At 40.1% G+C, this 14,972-nt stretch overlaps 1 protein-coding gene across 3 annotated transcripts in view; it reads left to right on the top strand.

The window, feature by feature from the left end:
• The first annotated feature begins 8,008 nt into the window (after nt 1-8,008).
• The window catches only part of THOC2 (THO complex 2), a 50,519-nt gene continuing 43,555 nt past the window's right edge, over nt 8,009-14,972 (top strand). For all 3 annotated transcript variants that reach the window (XM_039571795.1, XM_039571793.1, XM_039571794.1), the window contains exons 1-2: nt 8,009-8,204; nt 13,978-14,033. In XM_039571795.1, coding sequence (XP_039427729.1) covers nt 8,143-8,204; nt 13,978-14,033 — 118 coding nt within the window. In that variant the 5' untranslated portion in view covers nt 8,009-8,142. The remainder of the gene's footprint in view (nt 8,205-13,977; nt 14,034-14,972) is intronic.

Below are 14,972 nucleotides of genomic sequence, written 5' to 3'. Positions count from 1 at the left end.
AGCAGTGTAATTATACAATGTATTAGAATGTTTGCAGGTTCCAGGGCTTACACTGAAAGCCCTTTTGAGGAAGGATTGCTTCTCACTTTGTTGTCTAGCACCTACTAAGGTCCCAGTTTGATTCAAAGCTTCTAGTTATTACAAGTAACTATAGTATACAGAAAGTAATGAAATAGTAACAAACTCACTTTGATTGAATAGAAAAAACGGATAATGATTATTCAGTAATCAACAACAGTACTCAATAACTTAGGATGCAATTCCACATACCACTTGCTCTTCGTTCAGAAAAGAATGACCCACTATCTATAACATACTTAGTGATGTAGCACAATGGTGATGTGGAGCCTATAAGAAATAAACAGCTGTACTGAGTCACATCCATCTAAACTTATTCCACAGCAGACCAAAGCCAGATCATTTATTTAAGAATCTTTGGCACAATAAGAGGTTTGCACCTTAACACTGCAATGTGAACATGAATATTTAATCTTCTAAGTCCTTGTAATACCACATTATTAATACATTCATTAGCAGTGATTTTCACAAGGGCCCTTGCTCTGTTGAGGTTTGATACTTCTCCAGATGAAGCAGATTGTTTTCAGAGGTCACAAAGTGGTTTTGCAGACACCCACTTTCAGGTTTTGATGTCTAAATCAAAAACTATGGTAAAAGTTTAAATTGAAAGGCTCCCATCCCTGCAGGAGGTTGAATTAGATCGCCTCCCGAAAACCTTTCCATCAAAAAATATGAGATAAAATAAAACTGAAAAAATCAGATCATACCAAAAGTACAGTACCCTTGAAATTTTCTTTACACAATCATGTTAAAAATTTCAGTCAGTTACAACCTGTTTGAGCCAGATAAACATAAGCTGGACTTAGCACATAGTTCTTTGACACAAACTGTTCAGTCAACAATGGGTCATGCGTCACAGAGGTTCACACGGAAAACTGTGTTTGTTGACATTATCCCTAAGAAATTAATGCAATTTATTTCCTACTCATCTCATTAACTAATAAATTGGACCGTTAGTACCAGACGAATGAATGGAGTGAAAAAACCTTTGCAATCCAGAGCTGAGATTTCAGATGTGCAGCAAAGAAGAAAATCAAATATGGAAAAATGACAAAATGGCGCCTTGACAAGGAACATTTTCTCATGAATATGACAATAGAAAATCAAATAACTAATAAGTAACAGATGTCTGAAAGCTGTCTTTTCCCTTGAATTATATCCAGTGCTTTCACTACCATTGGAAGAAGAGATGCAGTCATTTGATAGGAAAGCCATGCATTTGTATGCTGGTCCACAGAAAATCAAACCTAATTCTCTCTTCCAAAATGGGACACTCTTTCTCTTTATCCACAGCATTTACTATTACAGCACATTCTTTCCTTCTTTTTGTTGCAAGCAGGTGATAAACATCATTCTCATTACATTTTCATTAAGGGAGTGGAGGAGTCTGAAGGGAAATTTGAGAAAAATAGAGGCATAATTATAGTACAGAAACAGGAAAAGCTGAAAAAACATGATGAGCCTTTTCAACTTCAGCAATGAAATCTTATGCAAGACAAACATTCCTATAACTCCCAAATCCATTGCTGATCAGACAATGCAATAAAATACCATCTCATTAAAACTAAAGCCATCAAATAATGGCAACAGTACTGAACTTGATAATACATGCCCTATGGGAAAGTTAGCATCTAAGCATGTAAAAACCAAATCTTCATTTGATGTCTTAGTATGCTACTGCTGAAACTACTTTTCAGTTCACTTCAGTGTGGTGTCAAATCAGAGACAAACTGTTTACTTTCTTTCACAATTCACTGAGCAGACAAGCTAAGATAAATGCCAAATGAAGAGGAAATGCAACTAGTGATTTATCTTAGTTCTGTTTGAACTGATTAATGCAAGAAATAATTATCTAGAGCCAGGACTTTGGACTTAGCAAGCATGTGACATATGACTACATACATGGTTTTCTATTCATAATTCCTTCATGCTGGAATATTAGTGCTGGCACACAGGCACTATGTAAGTCTGATATAATAAGTACAAAAATGGCAAGTTCAAGGCAATGCTTCCCTATTCCCTGCATGCTTCCACATTTATGCCCCGATAGGAGAAAAGAGACAGAGAGGAGCAAAGAGGAATGCTGTGGTTAACAAACACGTCCCTTTAACTGATCACTTTGGTCATTAATTTTCCCCACATCCTGTTGATGATGTCTGAGAATTATTATATATGTGGGCAACTCAACATGACCATCCAAATCTTAGCAGAGTAAATTTATTAAATGCTTTATATTTCTGTAGAAGCTAAAAAAAAAAAAATTCTTCACATGTCAAAGGCAGGTGTATTTAATTAAGTACCTTCTGACCTTGAACTCACTCAAACGATCAGAAAGAGATGCAGCAGCAGAACAGAGAGCAACAGACAAGGTGCCCCAGACGGCTTTCCAGGCTGGGGTCAAGAATGAGGAATCACGACTGAGAGTTTCAGAAATAGCTTCTTTGACTCCTAACAGTATCTGCAAACCCCAAGTTTAGTAGGGGTTCAGAATTTCTCTGACTTGGTTACCATTAGCCACAGGCACACTTTAATTTTAACATACTTGGTATGTGGGGTACACAACTCAAACAAGGGTGTGGACCGTGTTGGTAAGAGTTTGATTTACCAAATTCAGGTTTTATCTTCAAACCTTCACATTCTCTCAATGCACTAATACCGTTAACCCCTTACAATAAACCAGCACAAGGCAACTATGCCATGGGATAAGTGCCTGCCAACTTCACTAACAGCCACACCAATAGCTCTGGCAAACTGCAGATACTGCCCACCTATCACAGGGGGTCCGATGCTGGTCAGCACCGGTATGCCACGACCTTCCTAGAGAGAGCATCCTGCAAAGAGCAACTCCTCCAGGGGCGATGGCAGGCCTCCCTGGGCAGCACGGGATTTCAGCAAGTGTAGCAACTTCTCTGCTACAAGTGATTCCAGCTCTTGTGATTCAGCTTTGTGAAATCACCCAAGGCGAACTCGGGAACAGAGAGACAGGAGCCTCATTTGGTAACTCCACAGAGGTAGCTTTTATTGTCCAGCAGCCCCTGTGGAGGAAAAGCCAGAGACAAAGACTCCCTAACTGAGGCAGAAACAGGGGCTTTTTATGGGAAAGGCAGGGGGTGGAGTAGAAACCAGCTAGCCAACTGGGTACAGGCTATCACCACATAGAAACAAGGCATGCTGGGGGTGGTTCACTTTGTCACCATGGCCCGAGGAAGGTTGCTTATCTCTGGGAGAGTCTTTTTACACTTAGGCCTCTCTCCTCTAAGGGAGCGCAGAGGGCTCTTGTGCCAAGGGCTCACAGCCCTCCACACCCACCCACTGATAAGTGGTGACTGTTTGCAAACATCAGCTTCCTACACTTCCTGCATCACCAGCACTCAGCCAACCCTCCCCAGAAGCTCCAGCCACCTGGAGCTTCTCTGCACACAGGCCAGCGGAGAGGGGCAGAAGGACAAACTGCAAGCACAGGCTGCACAGCTGCTGGGACACCAGCATGGGCTGCCTGGCTCTCCCAACACTGGACAGACACTGCTAGGCAGCTGATACAACAAACTCTTTGTGTGTGTGACCACAGATTCGTTACAGGCTGAAGCTCTCAAAGGGATTTTGGCAGCAGAACGCAGTAGTCATCCCATTTTTTTGTGGGATATGTGTGTAATCCAAGAGGCGTAATGATACAGAGCCCCATCCTGAAGAATATCCAGCTATTAGATCAATGACTGAATGATGAGCTGTGAGCCCAGGAGTATCTGCTTTGCAAGTTGTACTCTGCCTTTCTGCACTAATGGATTTAGAAAGTGCTACAAGACTCCAAATTACACTGCCAGTGATACTGTCACTGCTAAGCTTGCAAAATATGCAAAATTCATAGATTTTTTTTTTGTTATTTTCACACCTGACATACTCTTGAAATTCCAGTAATTGACCTTGATGTGGCATTTTCAAGGAAGGTGTATGTACTGAAAGACAAAATGTCGCCTAATTAATTTATTAGTTTTTTATTGTGCCATCATTCTTCGGAGCAGGCAAGCAGGAATTGTTCATGCAATAGTTCCAGCACAAGCTGGGAGAAAAACCCATTAGATCAGTTTGTCTTCATTCTTCAAATGAATCCCAGCAGTAAGCGTCTCACAGATCTCCACTTCTGCACTAACATTTTGCCATTCGGTGACACTGTCATTAAAGAAATAACTTTCCTTTTCCCTGTTGTTGTAGGTTTCTCCATTGCTCAAAGCTGCTGCTGAAACAGATTTTGGGGGGGTCTTTTTGTCTTTCCTTGTCAATGCTAATCAGAAAAAACTAAACCGTATTCTTTAGCGCTATATGCTCTGATGACAGAGAAATACACACTGAAGTAGTGAAACATATTGTCAAGCAAATAACTGATCTGCTGCCTACCGAATGCTGTTCCAATCACATTACTCCAGGCATTGCTCACAGCACCATTTTTAGCAAAGCCCCTTCTTCATAGGCATTATGCAGAAGAGTTTAATTAGTCTTCTGCCTTTCATTATTCACCAGCAGGTTGCACAAACATACACAGAACCAACAAGTTAAGCCTTGACCAGAAGACTTGCAGGTCAATCAGGTTTGGAAATGGAATCTAAATCTACAGTTGGCTCTTGCCTGTGTTGGCAAGTGGTAAGAAAAACAAACAACTCTGACTGAAACAACACTGATTTCTGTGAGCTGAAAACAAGCAAAGCTTTCCAAAACAGTGTGATCCTCCACATCCGCTGATCTTAATTAAATCTGGGACATTTTATAGCTCAGGATGATGCAGTGACACTGAGCTTAGCTATGAAAAAGCCCAAAAGTTGCATGATGTGTTTGACAATCACTGTCTGAGAATGTTTCTCATTTCGGTTGTCCAGATGAATGGAAACAGCTGGTATTAGCTAATGTTTAGAATTTTTACTTGCCTAAACAGCATTTACCAAATGGAAATCATCTGAATAATGTGGAAGCATGTCTTCTTGATATCTTTATTTCTTCTGTGTGAGAATTTAGGAAATGTCTAGAGAAAAAGAACAAGAGCAATCACGAAACAATTACTGATGTTTTTGTTTTTTTAAAAAAAGGAATTTAGAACAATTAGTTCTTACATGGACATAATACAAAAGCCAAATAATAAAAGATATTTTATTCCAAAAAGTCATTATTAATTGTCTGTGCAGAAAAAGTAAAGCACTCAATTCCTTATAGCAGATAATAAAGTTATGCCCTGTCACATAAATTCCATGGAGCAGGTTAATACAAAGGAAATGAGCTGTTGGATGTTTTATTTCTTCTGCTTTTGTACATTTCCAGCTCTCCCAATGGATGTCTGTAGTGTTTATTTAAAAAAAAAACAAGAAAAAATACAATTTTAGGAGATCCAATTACCACTGATATTTTTCTAGCTATTTATTTGCTGGATAATGTACTACACTCTTGAAAACCTTGTATTTACTGTTCAGTTAAATAACTTCCCGCTGCTATCCAGCTGTTACCACAGTGGTGACACAGGCATTTCCTTTAATGTAGCTGGGACAAAGCCTGCAGAGTACTTCTTTATTCAGACAGGAAGCACAGTAGGTGACTTAAGACTGTGCTGTGACATATCCTGCCTTTGCAGGCATCATTTTTCCTTCTTTTCAAAATTTCATTTTATTCCATTATTCAGAAAGGTAAATGTCAACCTGTAGAAACAACAGAAGGAAACACAAAGCTGTCCTGGCTTTTAACAAGGTTCTCTTACTCATTTATATGAATCTTAGGATGCCCAGAATGCTTTTTCTAGCACACAAAAGCCTCATGAAAAGATGAAGACTAAACTATAAAAGCTATTTTATAAAACTAAAATATAAATCTTATTTTTTAACCTCGGAATTCCTCACAATTCAGCTAACATCAGGTGGTACCGAGAAAGATGTTTCACTACATAAAGATGTCCATCACAAAAGCAAGGATAAGGCAAAACTGAATATGACTTTATAGCCTGGAACAAAGACTACTCTGTGTCAATAACATATTATTCTGAAGAGGAATTGGTGCATACTTATTTTTAAAATATTTTGCTTTGCCTACATTACTTTATTAAAATGCATGATTGTCTATGTTTTAGAGGTTATATGTCATATATATCATGTGTATTAATTAACTAGAGTATGTTTTATATAAATCCTACCATTAAATATTTTGTATAGTACCATAGAAATATTGCGGAATCAGACTCTTCTCGGAGTAGATTTTAAAATTGTTTCTGTCACATGTATTTCTACATAGCATGTACTATCTTTTATTTTCAGCCTGTCCCAGTCTATAACCAATATACTTCAAGAAAGAAGTGGTTAAATTCCTTAAGTAAACTTGGTACATGAAGGCAAAATCTCATATTTTTACATTCAGACCTTACACAGCTACTCCTACATGTATCCTTGCACCCAATATCTTTTGCTAGATTCTTGTTTTCTGTTTATGTGTCTCTTAGGTTTATCTTCTAAATAGTTATTGTACTTGCTTATAATACCCTCTCATATTACTCCTTAGGTCTGCAATTCTGTGCCTCTTACCATCCGCACGTATGTTTTAAATATATACACGTATTTTTAAAAATAACCTATCATAAATATGTTAGGCACTTGTAAACTGAGTGTATCTTCTATCACACTGCATATGGTATGCCTGGAACGTGGTCTGTATCTAATTTAAAATGTAAGTATGAGAAACAGAGAATCTGCCTCCTTTATTACTGGTGTTTAGAGCAAAGTTTAGGGGCTATAATAGGTCCCTTTGTAGAAGGTGTACATAGGGCCCAAGAACACCAGCATTCTGCGCAATATACAGCTTGCAGGCACTGGCTGTGAATAATAATTGAAACAACACTATTCCCTCTCTCAGGCAGAGTTATGTAAATTTGCTAAAATGATAGATTTTCTGATCAGAGCTATTTTGTGAGTGGAAAACACTCTTACACCAAGGGCTTGCAAGCTGTACGTTTCAGTTCAGTGTGGAGAACACAGCACAAGGCAGAGAGCACAGAAGTGCTGGCACTGCTACAGGCACAGGGGCACTGAGGCCTCCCCTTCTGATTTTAATTCAAATTCCCCATTTTTTGAAGTTTCGTCGTATTTGTGAAACAATTTACACTTCAGTAGAGGAGGAAGCACGTACGAGACCGAAGAGAACGTAAGTGAAAAAAAGACTTGAAGAGGAATGTCTGGAAAGACTAATAACATGTGCTGCCTGACCAAATGGAGTATTTTAACCCTTATATCCCAATTAGCAACTGCAGTGAACACAGAACAACTTGCGGAAACTTAATGGAGATGAGTGACACGTAATATAGGCACACGCATTAGGGGTAACACTCGGAAGACGACATCCATACAATAGTTTGTCCGAAGAGCTCATGTCGGAGAGACCATTCAGATGTGTCACAGTAATTTTTCACAAACCCTTTTTTAACCCTTCATTTATCGAAACGATTTACCGTTCTCGCCATTTTTGCGAGCAGACATCTCACACCTCCCGCCACACTCGGGGCTGGCGGTGCTCAACGCACACGCGCAGCACATCGCGCCCCACGAGCGCAACGCACATGCGCGCGGAGCGCCCCGCGGGACGAACGCACACAAGCGACACGCGGGGCACCCCGCCCCACACCTCGGTTGCACCGCACACACTCGGCTCCAACGCGCACAGCGCGGCACATCGCACGCACTCGGCTCCAAAGCGCACACACTGCACACACTCGGCTCCAAAGCGCACAGCGCGGCACATCGCACGCACTCGGCTCCAAAGCGCACACACCGCACGCACTCAACTCCAACGCGCACACGCGGCGCCCCGCACACCCCGGGGCTTTAACGCGCACGCGCGCGAGGCGCCGCACCCCACCCCGCCCCGCGGTTCTAACGCACACGCGCGGCCGTGGCACCGCCCCGCGGCCCCCGCGCACAGGCGCAGTCCGCCCCGCTGCCTCCCCGTACGGCGCGGCCGCGTCCCGCGGTTTCTCGCGGCCCGTCCGTCCCCTCTGACCCGGCGCCGCCGCTGCTCCATCCGGGCCCTCGGCGCTACACGGGGAAGATGGCGGCGCTGCTCCCGGCCGAGTGGATAAAGAACTGGGAGAAAGGCGGCAAGAGCGAGTTGTGAGTGTGGGGCCTCGCCGCGGGGAGGGATGGGGCGCTGCGGCCTGCGAGAGGGAGGCGGGGGACGGCGGAGAGGACGTCGGTCGGGGCTGCGTCCTTGCTGCTGGGTGTAGGGTCGAAACTGTGGTCGGGAGGAGGGCCTGGGCCACCCAACCGTCGGCGGGTGCTGCCGCCCTCCGCCGACAGTCGGCCCCCGTAGCGGGGCCCAGCTTTCCCGGTTCCCCGAGCGCCCCCTTCCAGCCTCTGGGCCACATTTGTTGGGGGTCGGTCTCATCTTCGGCCGGCCCCCGGCGTAATACGGACCCTGAAGCGTTCCTGTGTTGGTGACTCTACGGTACTGACCTTCCTGGCAAAGGCCTCAGCCCCTGTTCCCACCTTTTTACCGATTCCGAGGGGACTGGCCCCGTATTCTTTGACCTAGGCAAAATATGATCAGGTAGTCATGCTTGTTCTATCCTACAAAGTAACCTTTGTGCGCGGAGGGGTCCGGTTGCAGCCTCCCAAATTAATCCAGGTGTGCCAGGAGCTTTCTATCCTGGGCCTGTTTCTGTTTTAAGCCATCTTAATGTGGCAGGTTCACTAAATGCTGTGTTTCAGGAATACAGCTCTTCAGGGGGTAATTCGCCAGTTTGGCCATTTCACGTTACTCTGTTAGTTTGGACAGGGGTGTCCTCTGCATTAACTATATGTTTTTTATGCACTCTTATTTTAATTCTTCCATGCGCTTCTGTTTTTTGTTGTAAGTAAAAAATCCTGCAGTTTTAAATATGGGTGTTAAAGGGATCACTTAGAGAAACACTTTTGATAAGCGCTCATTTTAGTATTTTCTTCTGTTCATGTTTTTTGAAAGGTTGTGCAGCTTAGCAATGAATATTCCTTGTGCATGAAGGAAAAGGCACTGGGTTGGAGATTAGAGAATGTAGAGAATCCCTGCACAAAACACTGTTGTCTCCAGAGCCTCCATTTTGTAGTGAAGGGGGCCCCCTTTATAGCCATGTAATTTTTGGTTTGAATTATGCTAGAACCATTAGCATGTTAGTATGCAAGTTGAACATGTTGAGAGATTGTGTGGAGTTTGCACGAGGACAGACATATCATAGTTGATCATATAATGGCAACTGCACTGTTCACACTGAATTCTCAGCACTCTGAGCTTTTTAAGAGGCAAGTTACCTCAGCTTTTGACCATGATAAAACCTTTTATGGTTCTTTTCTCCCCTCAGAGCAGAACTTCTGCTGAGTTCTGATGGGAAGAAGGTGTTCATCTGCTGTGGGACCAATAAAACAAAATGATTAGCTAAATTCCTGTATTTGTGGTACTTGGACTTCATCTGGAATACTGCTTAAATGCTGTTCCAGGCACGACTTAAGGAGCAGTTTGCAGATGAGGCCATATGTTTTAAAAGAAGTGTAATTGTGTCTGGATAACAGTTGTCTGGTTTTGCAGTGGTAGCTTTATAAATCCGAGGAATATGCATGAACTTATTTTATAGAATTTAGAGTATATACCTGTAGGGAATACTTAGAGAACTTTTTAGGAAGCCGACTTTATTGGGAGAGTCTTCAGTGCGTAACTTTGTGTTTCTTTTTCCAAAACTTCCTATCTCCTGATTTACTAGAGGAAAACAGAGCTAGGATGCTATCATTTCAGAATGAAACACATGAAATGTTGTTAAAGTAAAAAGGGAATAAAATGCAATGACACTACTTATTTTTATTGAATTATTTATCTAATGCCAGTATGCCCAAGAATAAAAATCAGTTCTAGGCTTAAGTTCACTCTTGGGCTTTGTGGTTCAAAGTTAAGACAGCGCATTATAATGATGTTAGAAAAGTGGGAAGGGGAAGGATACTGTGGACGAACAGAATGGACATTACTAACAAATAGAAGATTTACAAAAATTTCTAAGGTTTTTGTAGGCTTTTTAAGGGGATAAAACCCCTTCATAATTAGTAGAAAAGACTAGTTCTTATGGAAAAAAATACTTACTTGCTGGAGCATTAAATGGCTTACATCATCTGACCAGATCAGTTGAGATACTACTTTGGCAGTTAGTAGTTATCTAAATGAAAGCACATTTCTGTGTTTTGGGGGAATATGAAACTATATTGAGAGAAGTAGATAGTTTGTTTTAATTTGGCATTTCAACTTCTACTGGGATTAATAATGGATGCTTAAGATAATTACTCTATTTTTTTTTAATGGTGTGATATTTTTGATCATGTGATCAACTTGTCATGATTTAACAGTACTATCCAGAAGTCAGAAGGTAAGGATTTTGTGTGTCTTAGAGTGTCATAATGTTAATTAGTAATGCAGCAGTGACCATTTGCTTCCAAGACATTGTTCAGAGACATTGTTCAAAACTGTACATGCTTTGAATTTAATTAATCAAGCTACTGGTGTGTAATAGTATCTAATACAAATACGTAAATGTAGTAGTTTCAAGTGTGTGTACCTGCCAAAACTACATTGGTCAGGATGTAGTCATCTTACCTGTCACTTTTTGTTCAGATCATTCTCTAAGTACAGTTTACTAAATTATGTTCATTTATTTGCTACTGCCAGATACTGGTATACAGATGAAGTCTGAGGGTGACTACTTATGCTGCTCAGTCCGGACTCCCTGTAGACCAATTTGTGTGTACTGTCCTTGTAGGAAAATTGTTGTGTTTTCCACAAAAAGTTGCTGGTCTATGACTGCAGCCCACATGGACATTTATAACACAGATAGGAACTGGTACCTTACCTTGTTTTGTGAGAGATTCAACACATCAAGGAGCATTTAGCAAGGATGGAGGGCTTTAATAAAGTACTTGCCTGGCAGTTTATGCAATATGTTAAGCCTCAAGGTAAACTGAAGAAGCTTAACATTCTGTGAATGTGAAATTTTTGAGACTGGATCTTTCAGGCACTTCCAGCTTCTTTGTTACTCCAACTCAACACTGTAACATTGCTCATGTAAGTGAAGGGCTGAGAATCAGGAAAAGAGTTTAGTTGTAGTTGTGCCACCCTGACTGCAAAATGCAATTGATTGTACTTTATCTCAACTAAAGAACTACCTACATCAGTTGAATTATGCATATACTTAAATACTAGCAGGCACATGCACTTTGTGATAATTACTGCTTTAATCCACGTGTGGGAGTGAAATGGAGGTTATAGGACGTGCTGTATGAGTTGGGAGGCCTCAGTTCCGGTGCTGCCTCTGCCATGCAAACTTGTTCACACTGCTTCAGAATTTGTGTTTTAAGCAAATCTATCCCATCATAGTCCAAAATAAATTTAATTTTGAAACCGTGATTTTCAAAAGTGATTCTGTGGGTTTTTTTAAAAAGATTTTTGCTTTCTAGGTTATCCTATTTTTTAATTGTATCCTACATGCATTACACAGTTTTACTTTCAGATTAAGAGATGTAGGTTTTAGTAGAGCAGGGAAGTTCTCTATCCTAAGCTGGCAGCAATGAGCTACCAGGTCAGAGTAATAAGTGTCAAATGAACACTTACCAGACTGTACCAGCATTGATATTTCTTTTCTTGTGAAGGTTCAACTGTTTTAATTTTATGCACTCAGCTGAGACTAGATGAGCTAATCTCTCAGCTTGTTGTTACTGGAAAGGAGGGCTTCTGCCTTGTCTTCAGTCACCAGGGTGCCTCTATGGCCTCCTGGTAAGTGCTTCAACTTGCAGATGTGGCTGAAGACTTGGGTTTTGACCAGTTTTCTGCCAGGTTTGTCAGTTGTACTGATGTAACTGATGGGAGGGCTAAAACTGTGTACTGAGAAGGGAGGAAGTGTTGGTGAATGTGTTCCGTTTCTGCAGCAACAAATCATTAAATCAGTGCAGCTGTGCTACCTGGCAGCACCTACAGGAAAGGTGGTCTTCCTTTGAGAGAGTGCCTCTAGAAAAGAATAGAAGCATAAAAAGAAATATTTTTGCCTTCTTTTGTTTTTCTCCAATTTAAAAATTCAGGGGGTTCTAATTGCAAATATTAAACATGTTGTTTTGCAGATTCATCTTAGAGTTTCTTACTATATTGATCAAACAGATTTGTGTCTTAAAGTAATGTGAAGTTGTTAATACTATTTTGATACTGCTGGAAAGGGAATGGGAAGAGGTTGAAACTCTGGTTTCAAGATGTACTTAAATGAACTCATCAGTCCAAGCAGACAGGGTTGTTGCTCTTGTAACCTTGTTGAGGATATTATCTTAGGACATAGGAGTCAAAGCATGTAGCTCAGATAGTTTTTTTTGGAATCTGATGTTTCACTTTACTGTTATTTGTATACAGAACTTAGAAATGACTGCTTATAGGGTACCTTCTCTGAAGGAGTAATTAAAATTTCAGAAAATTAATTTTTATTGAATTTATACACTCTTTTGGGAGAGCCCGGGGAAAAATATATTCTTTAAAAAAATATTTACTTACCATTCATGAAAAAATAAAATATTCCCCTGTTTTGCTGTCTCTATTCTGGTTATTTCCAGAATAACCAGAATATTGCATTCTCTTATAGCGTTTGGGACATCTCAGCCATACCTTTGCTTTTTGCTGAGCTTTTACGTTTCTATTGATAATGTTATGTGTGAAACTCTGTAGTTTCCAGTTGTCTTCAAAGGGTGTGTATACCTTATATTTGCTAATTATAATCCTTTGATGGCTAGAACAGCTTTTTAGTCCTGCTAGAGAAGTGATAATCTATATAGGATGCAAATAGAATGAGTAATGGATTGCTACAGAACTTTTTTACTGTTTATTTTTTGTGATAAGCCTCTAATAATTGTACATATCTGCCTTATTTGAACCAGCTTAAAATGGCTCCCACAGCAAACTGTAGTCTTGCCATCTTATGTAGGAATGAGGCATAGCTCTGATACCTTCCTCACTTTCTGCACATGAAAGATACTTTGAAAAATATGTGAACTTTTGGTTGAAAATGTGCAAATGTGACAAAAGTTCTTGAAATATTCCCTGGTGTCTGTTATAATAAAGGTAAATAACTACCCTTTTAAAAATACTGTCACTTTTAAATATGAAACTGCTTTTGAAACCTCACACTGGGGTGACAGTAGTGGTAGAGAAGAGGGAAGATCCTTATGTCTTGGAAGTATGTCCATTTCTGAGCTGTCAGTGTAGTGAGGAAGCCTGCTCTTTAAGCATTTATTTTATAACACAGAAAACTATTACTTTATGCCGTGTAACAGTCTGCACAGTAGTTAGAGTGCTTTTTGCATATGGCTGTTTGGTTGAGGGAGCCCTGGGAGCAAGCAGTGACAATGCAACATGACAGGTTTTTGCTTCCTAGAGTGGATTCTTTTAGGGACTAGAATAAAGAAAAATTCTGTCTTACTCTTGGTAAAACATTGCATGAGGAAATAATGCAAATAGTTGAATGGTAAAAGTTCTTTACAGACAAGAGTTTGAAAACTACCGTAGTCATAGTAATTCTGTGAGAAGCATTTCCTTATTGGATAATGACAGTAGGTTATTGCTAGTACTTCCATGCTTTCACGTTGCCTCATGTTCTTACTTTTCTCAAGGAGGTGTAATGTTAGGAAGAATATTTATATGTGTATAAGATCTATTGGGAGTCTTGTGTTTCTTTGCTGTTTAAGTTCTCTGAATTAGGGTTTACTTTGGAAAAATTAAAATGTAGTCATTCATTTAAACTGCCCAAATCTAAAGCTGTTTTAGCCAGAGCATCAACCAAAAACATTTGTGTGTGTATGCCAATATCTAATGGGGTTTTTTTAAATATTTGTTTTATTTTAGTGTGCAGCTGTGTCGTGCTCTCAGTGAAAACAAAAACCATGATGTGGGTTTCAGAGGTAAGTTGTGTGGTTGTTGGTTGATTTTAGTTAAATTAAAAAAAAGCCTGGAAACAGTTGATTATGGTACCTTTGCATGTATGTGTGTCATTCATGTATGGTGGTCATCATTCGTGTGTGGTGACCATTAGTGCCTGCTGAGGGTGAATTCTACAAATACAAACATCCACTACAAGGATTGCTTTCGGACATCCAGAGATTTCTTTGCAGTGAGTTGTGGCAGCATTGCCCAATATTTGTTCTGTGCTGTAGAAAATGGAATTCCACGTTGCAAACTCGGCATACAACTAGATGTTAAAATAGAAGTTAAATATATGAACCCTAATGTGTGCAAATGTGAAATTATCTATTTAAAAACCAAATTGTTTTAATTCACCCACAGTGGTTTGTAGTCACCATGTTATTGAGTACTTGGTTTAAGGCATTAAGATCTGTATAACTTGTTAGTGAATATGGTTTATTGAGCAAACCATGTGGTAAAAGTGCATGGTGAAAGCATGGGAGTTTGTTATTTTTCATAGAGTAAAAACACAACATTTTTTGTGTCTTACTTAAGAACCTTACAAGTTTTTCACAGCTGGTTTTTCAGCCACCATGTTTAACACTGCAAGCTTTTTCTCAAGTGGAATACCTCTGTTTAGTGCTTCAGCTTATTACAAGCATTTGTAAGGTTACATTCTTGAGTTATAGGAGACTTTCCTTAAAAAATGAAATAAAAAATAATCCTAATCAAGCATTTTTTCTCCAATTAAATTTTACTTTCTTCTAGCTAAATGGTTTTTGAGAGCACATCTGATGAGACATGACTAGGAAAGTACTGGAATGTTTTCTATGTATGTATAATATGATATTTGTGTGAATTACAAGGTAAAGGTTTCTTTGTTAAGCCAACTGTGAACACTCAAGTTACTGTATGCAGGATGGTAATTTTTCTTCCCA

Source organism: Corvus cornix, chromosome 4A, assembly GCF_000738735.6.
Source record: "Corvus cornix cornix isolate S_Up_H32 chromosome 4A, ASM73873v5, whole genome shotgun sequence".
In the NCBI taxonomy this organism is placed as follows: Eukaryota; Metazoa; Chordata; class Aves; order Passeriformes; family Corvidae; genus Corvus; species Corvus cornix.
This window is presented reverse-complemented; position numbering and strand designations above follow the sequence as displayed.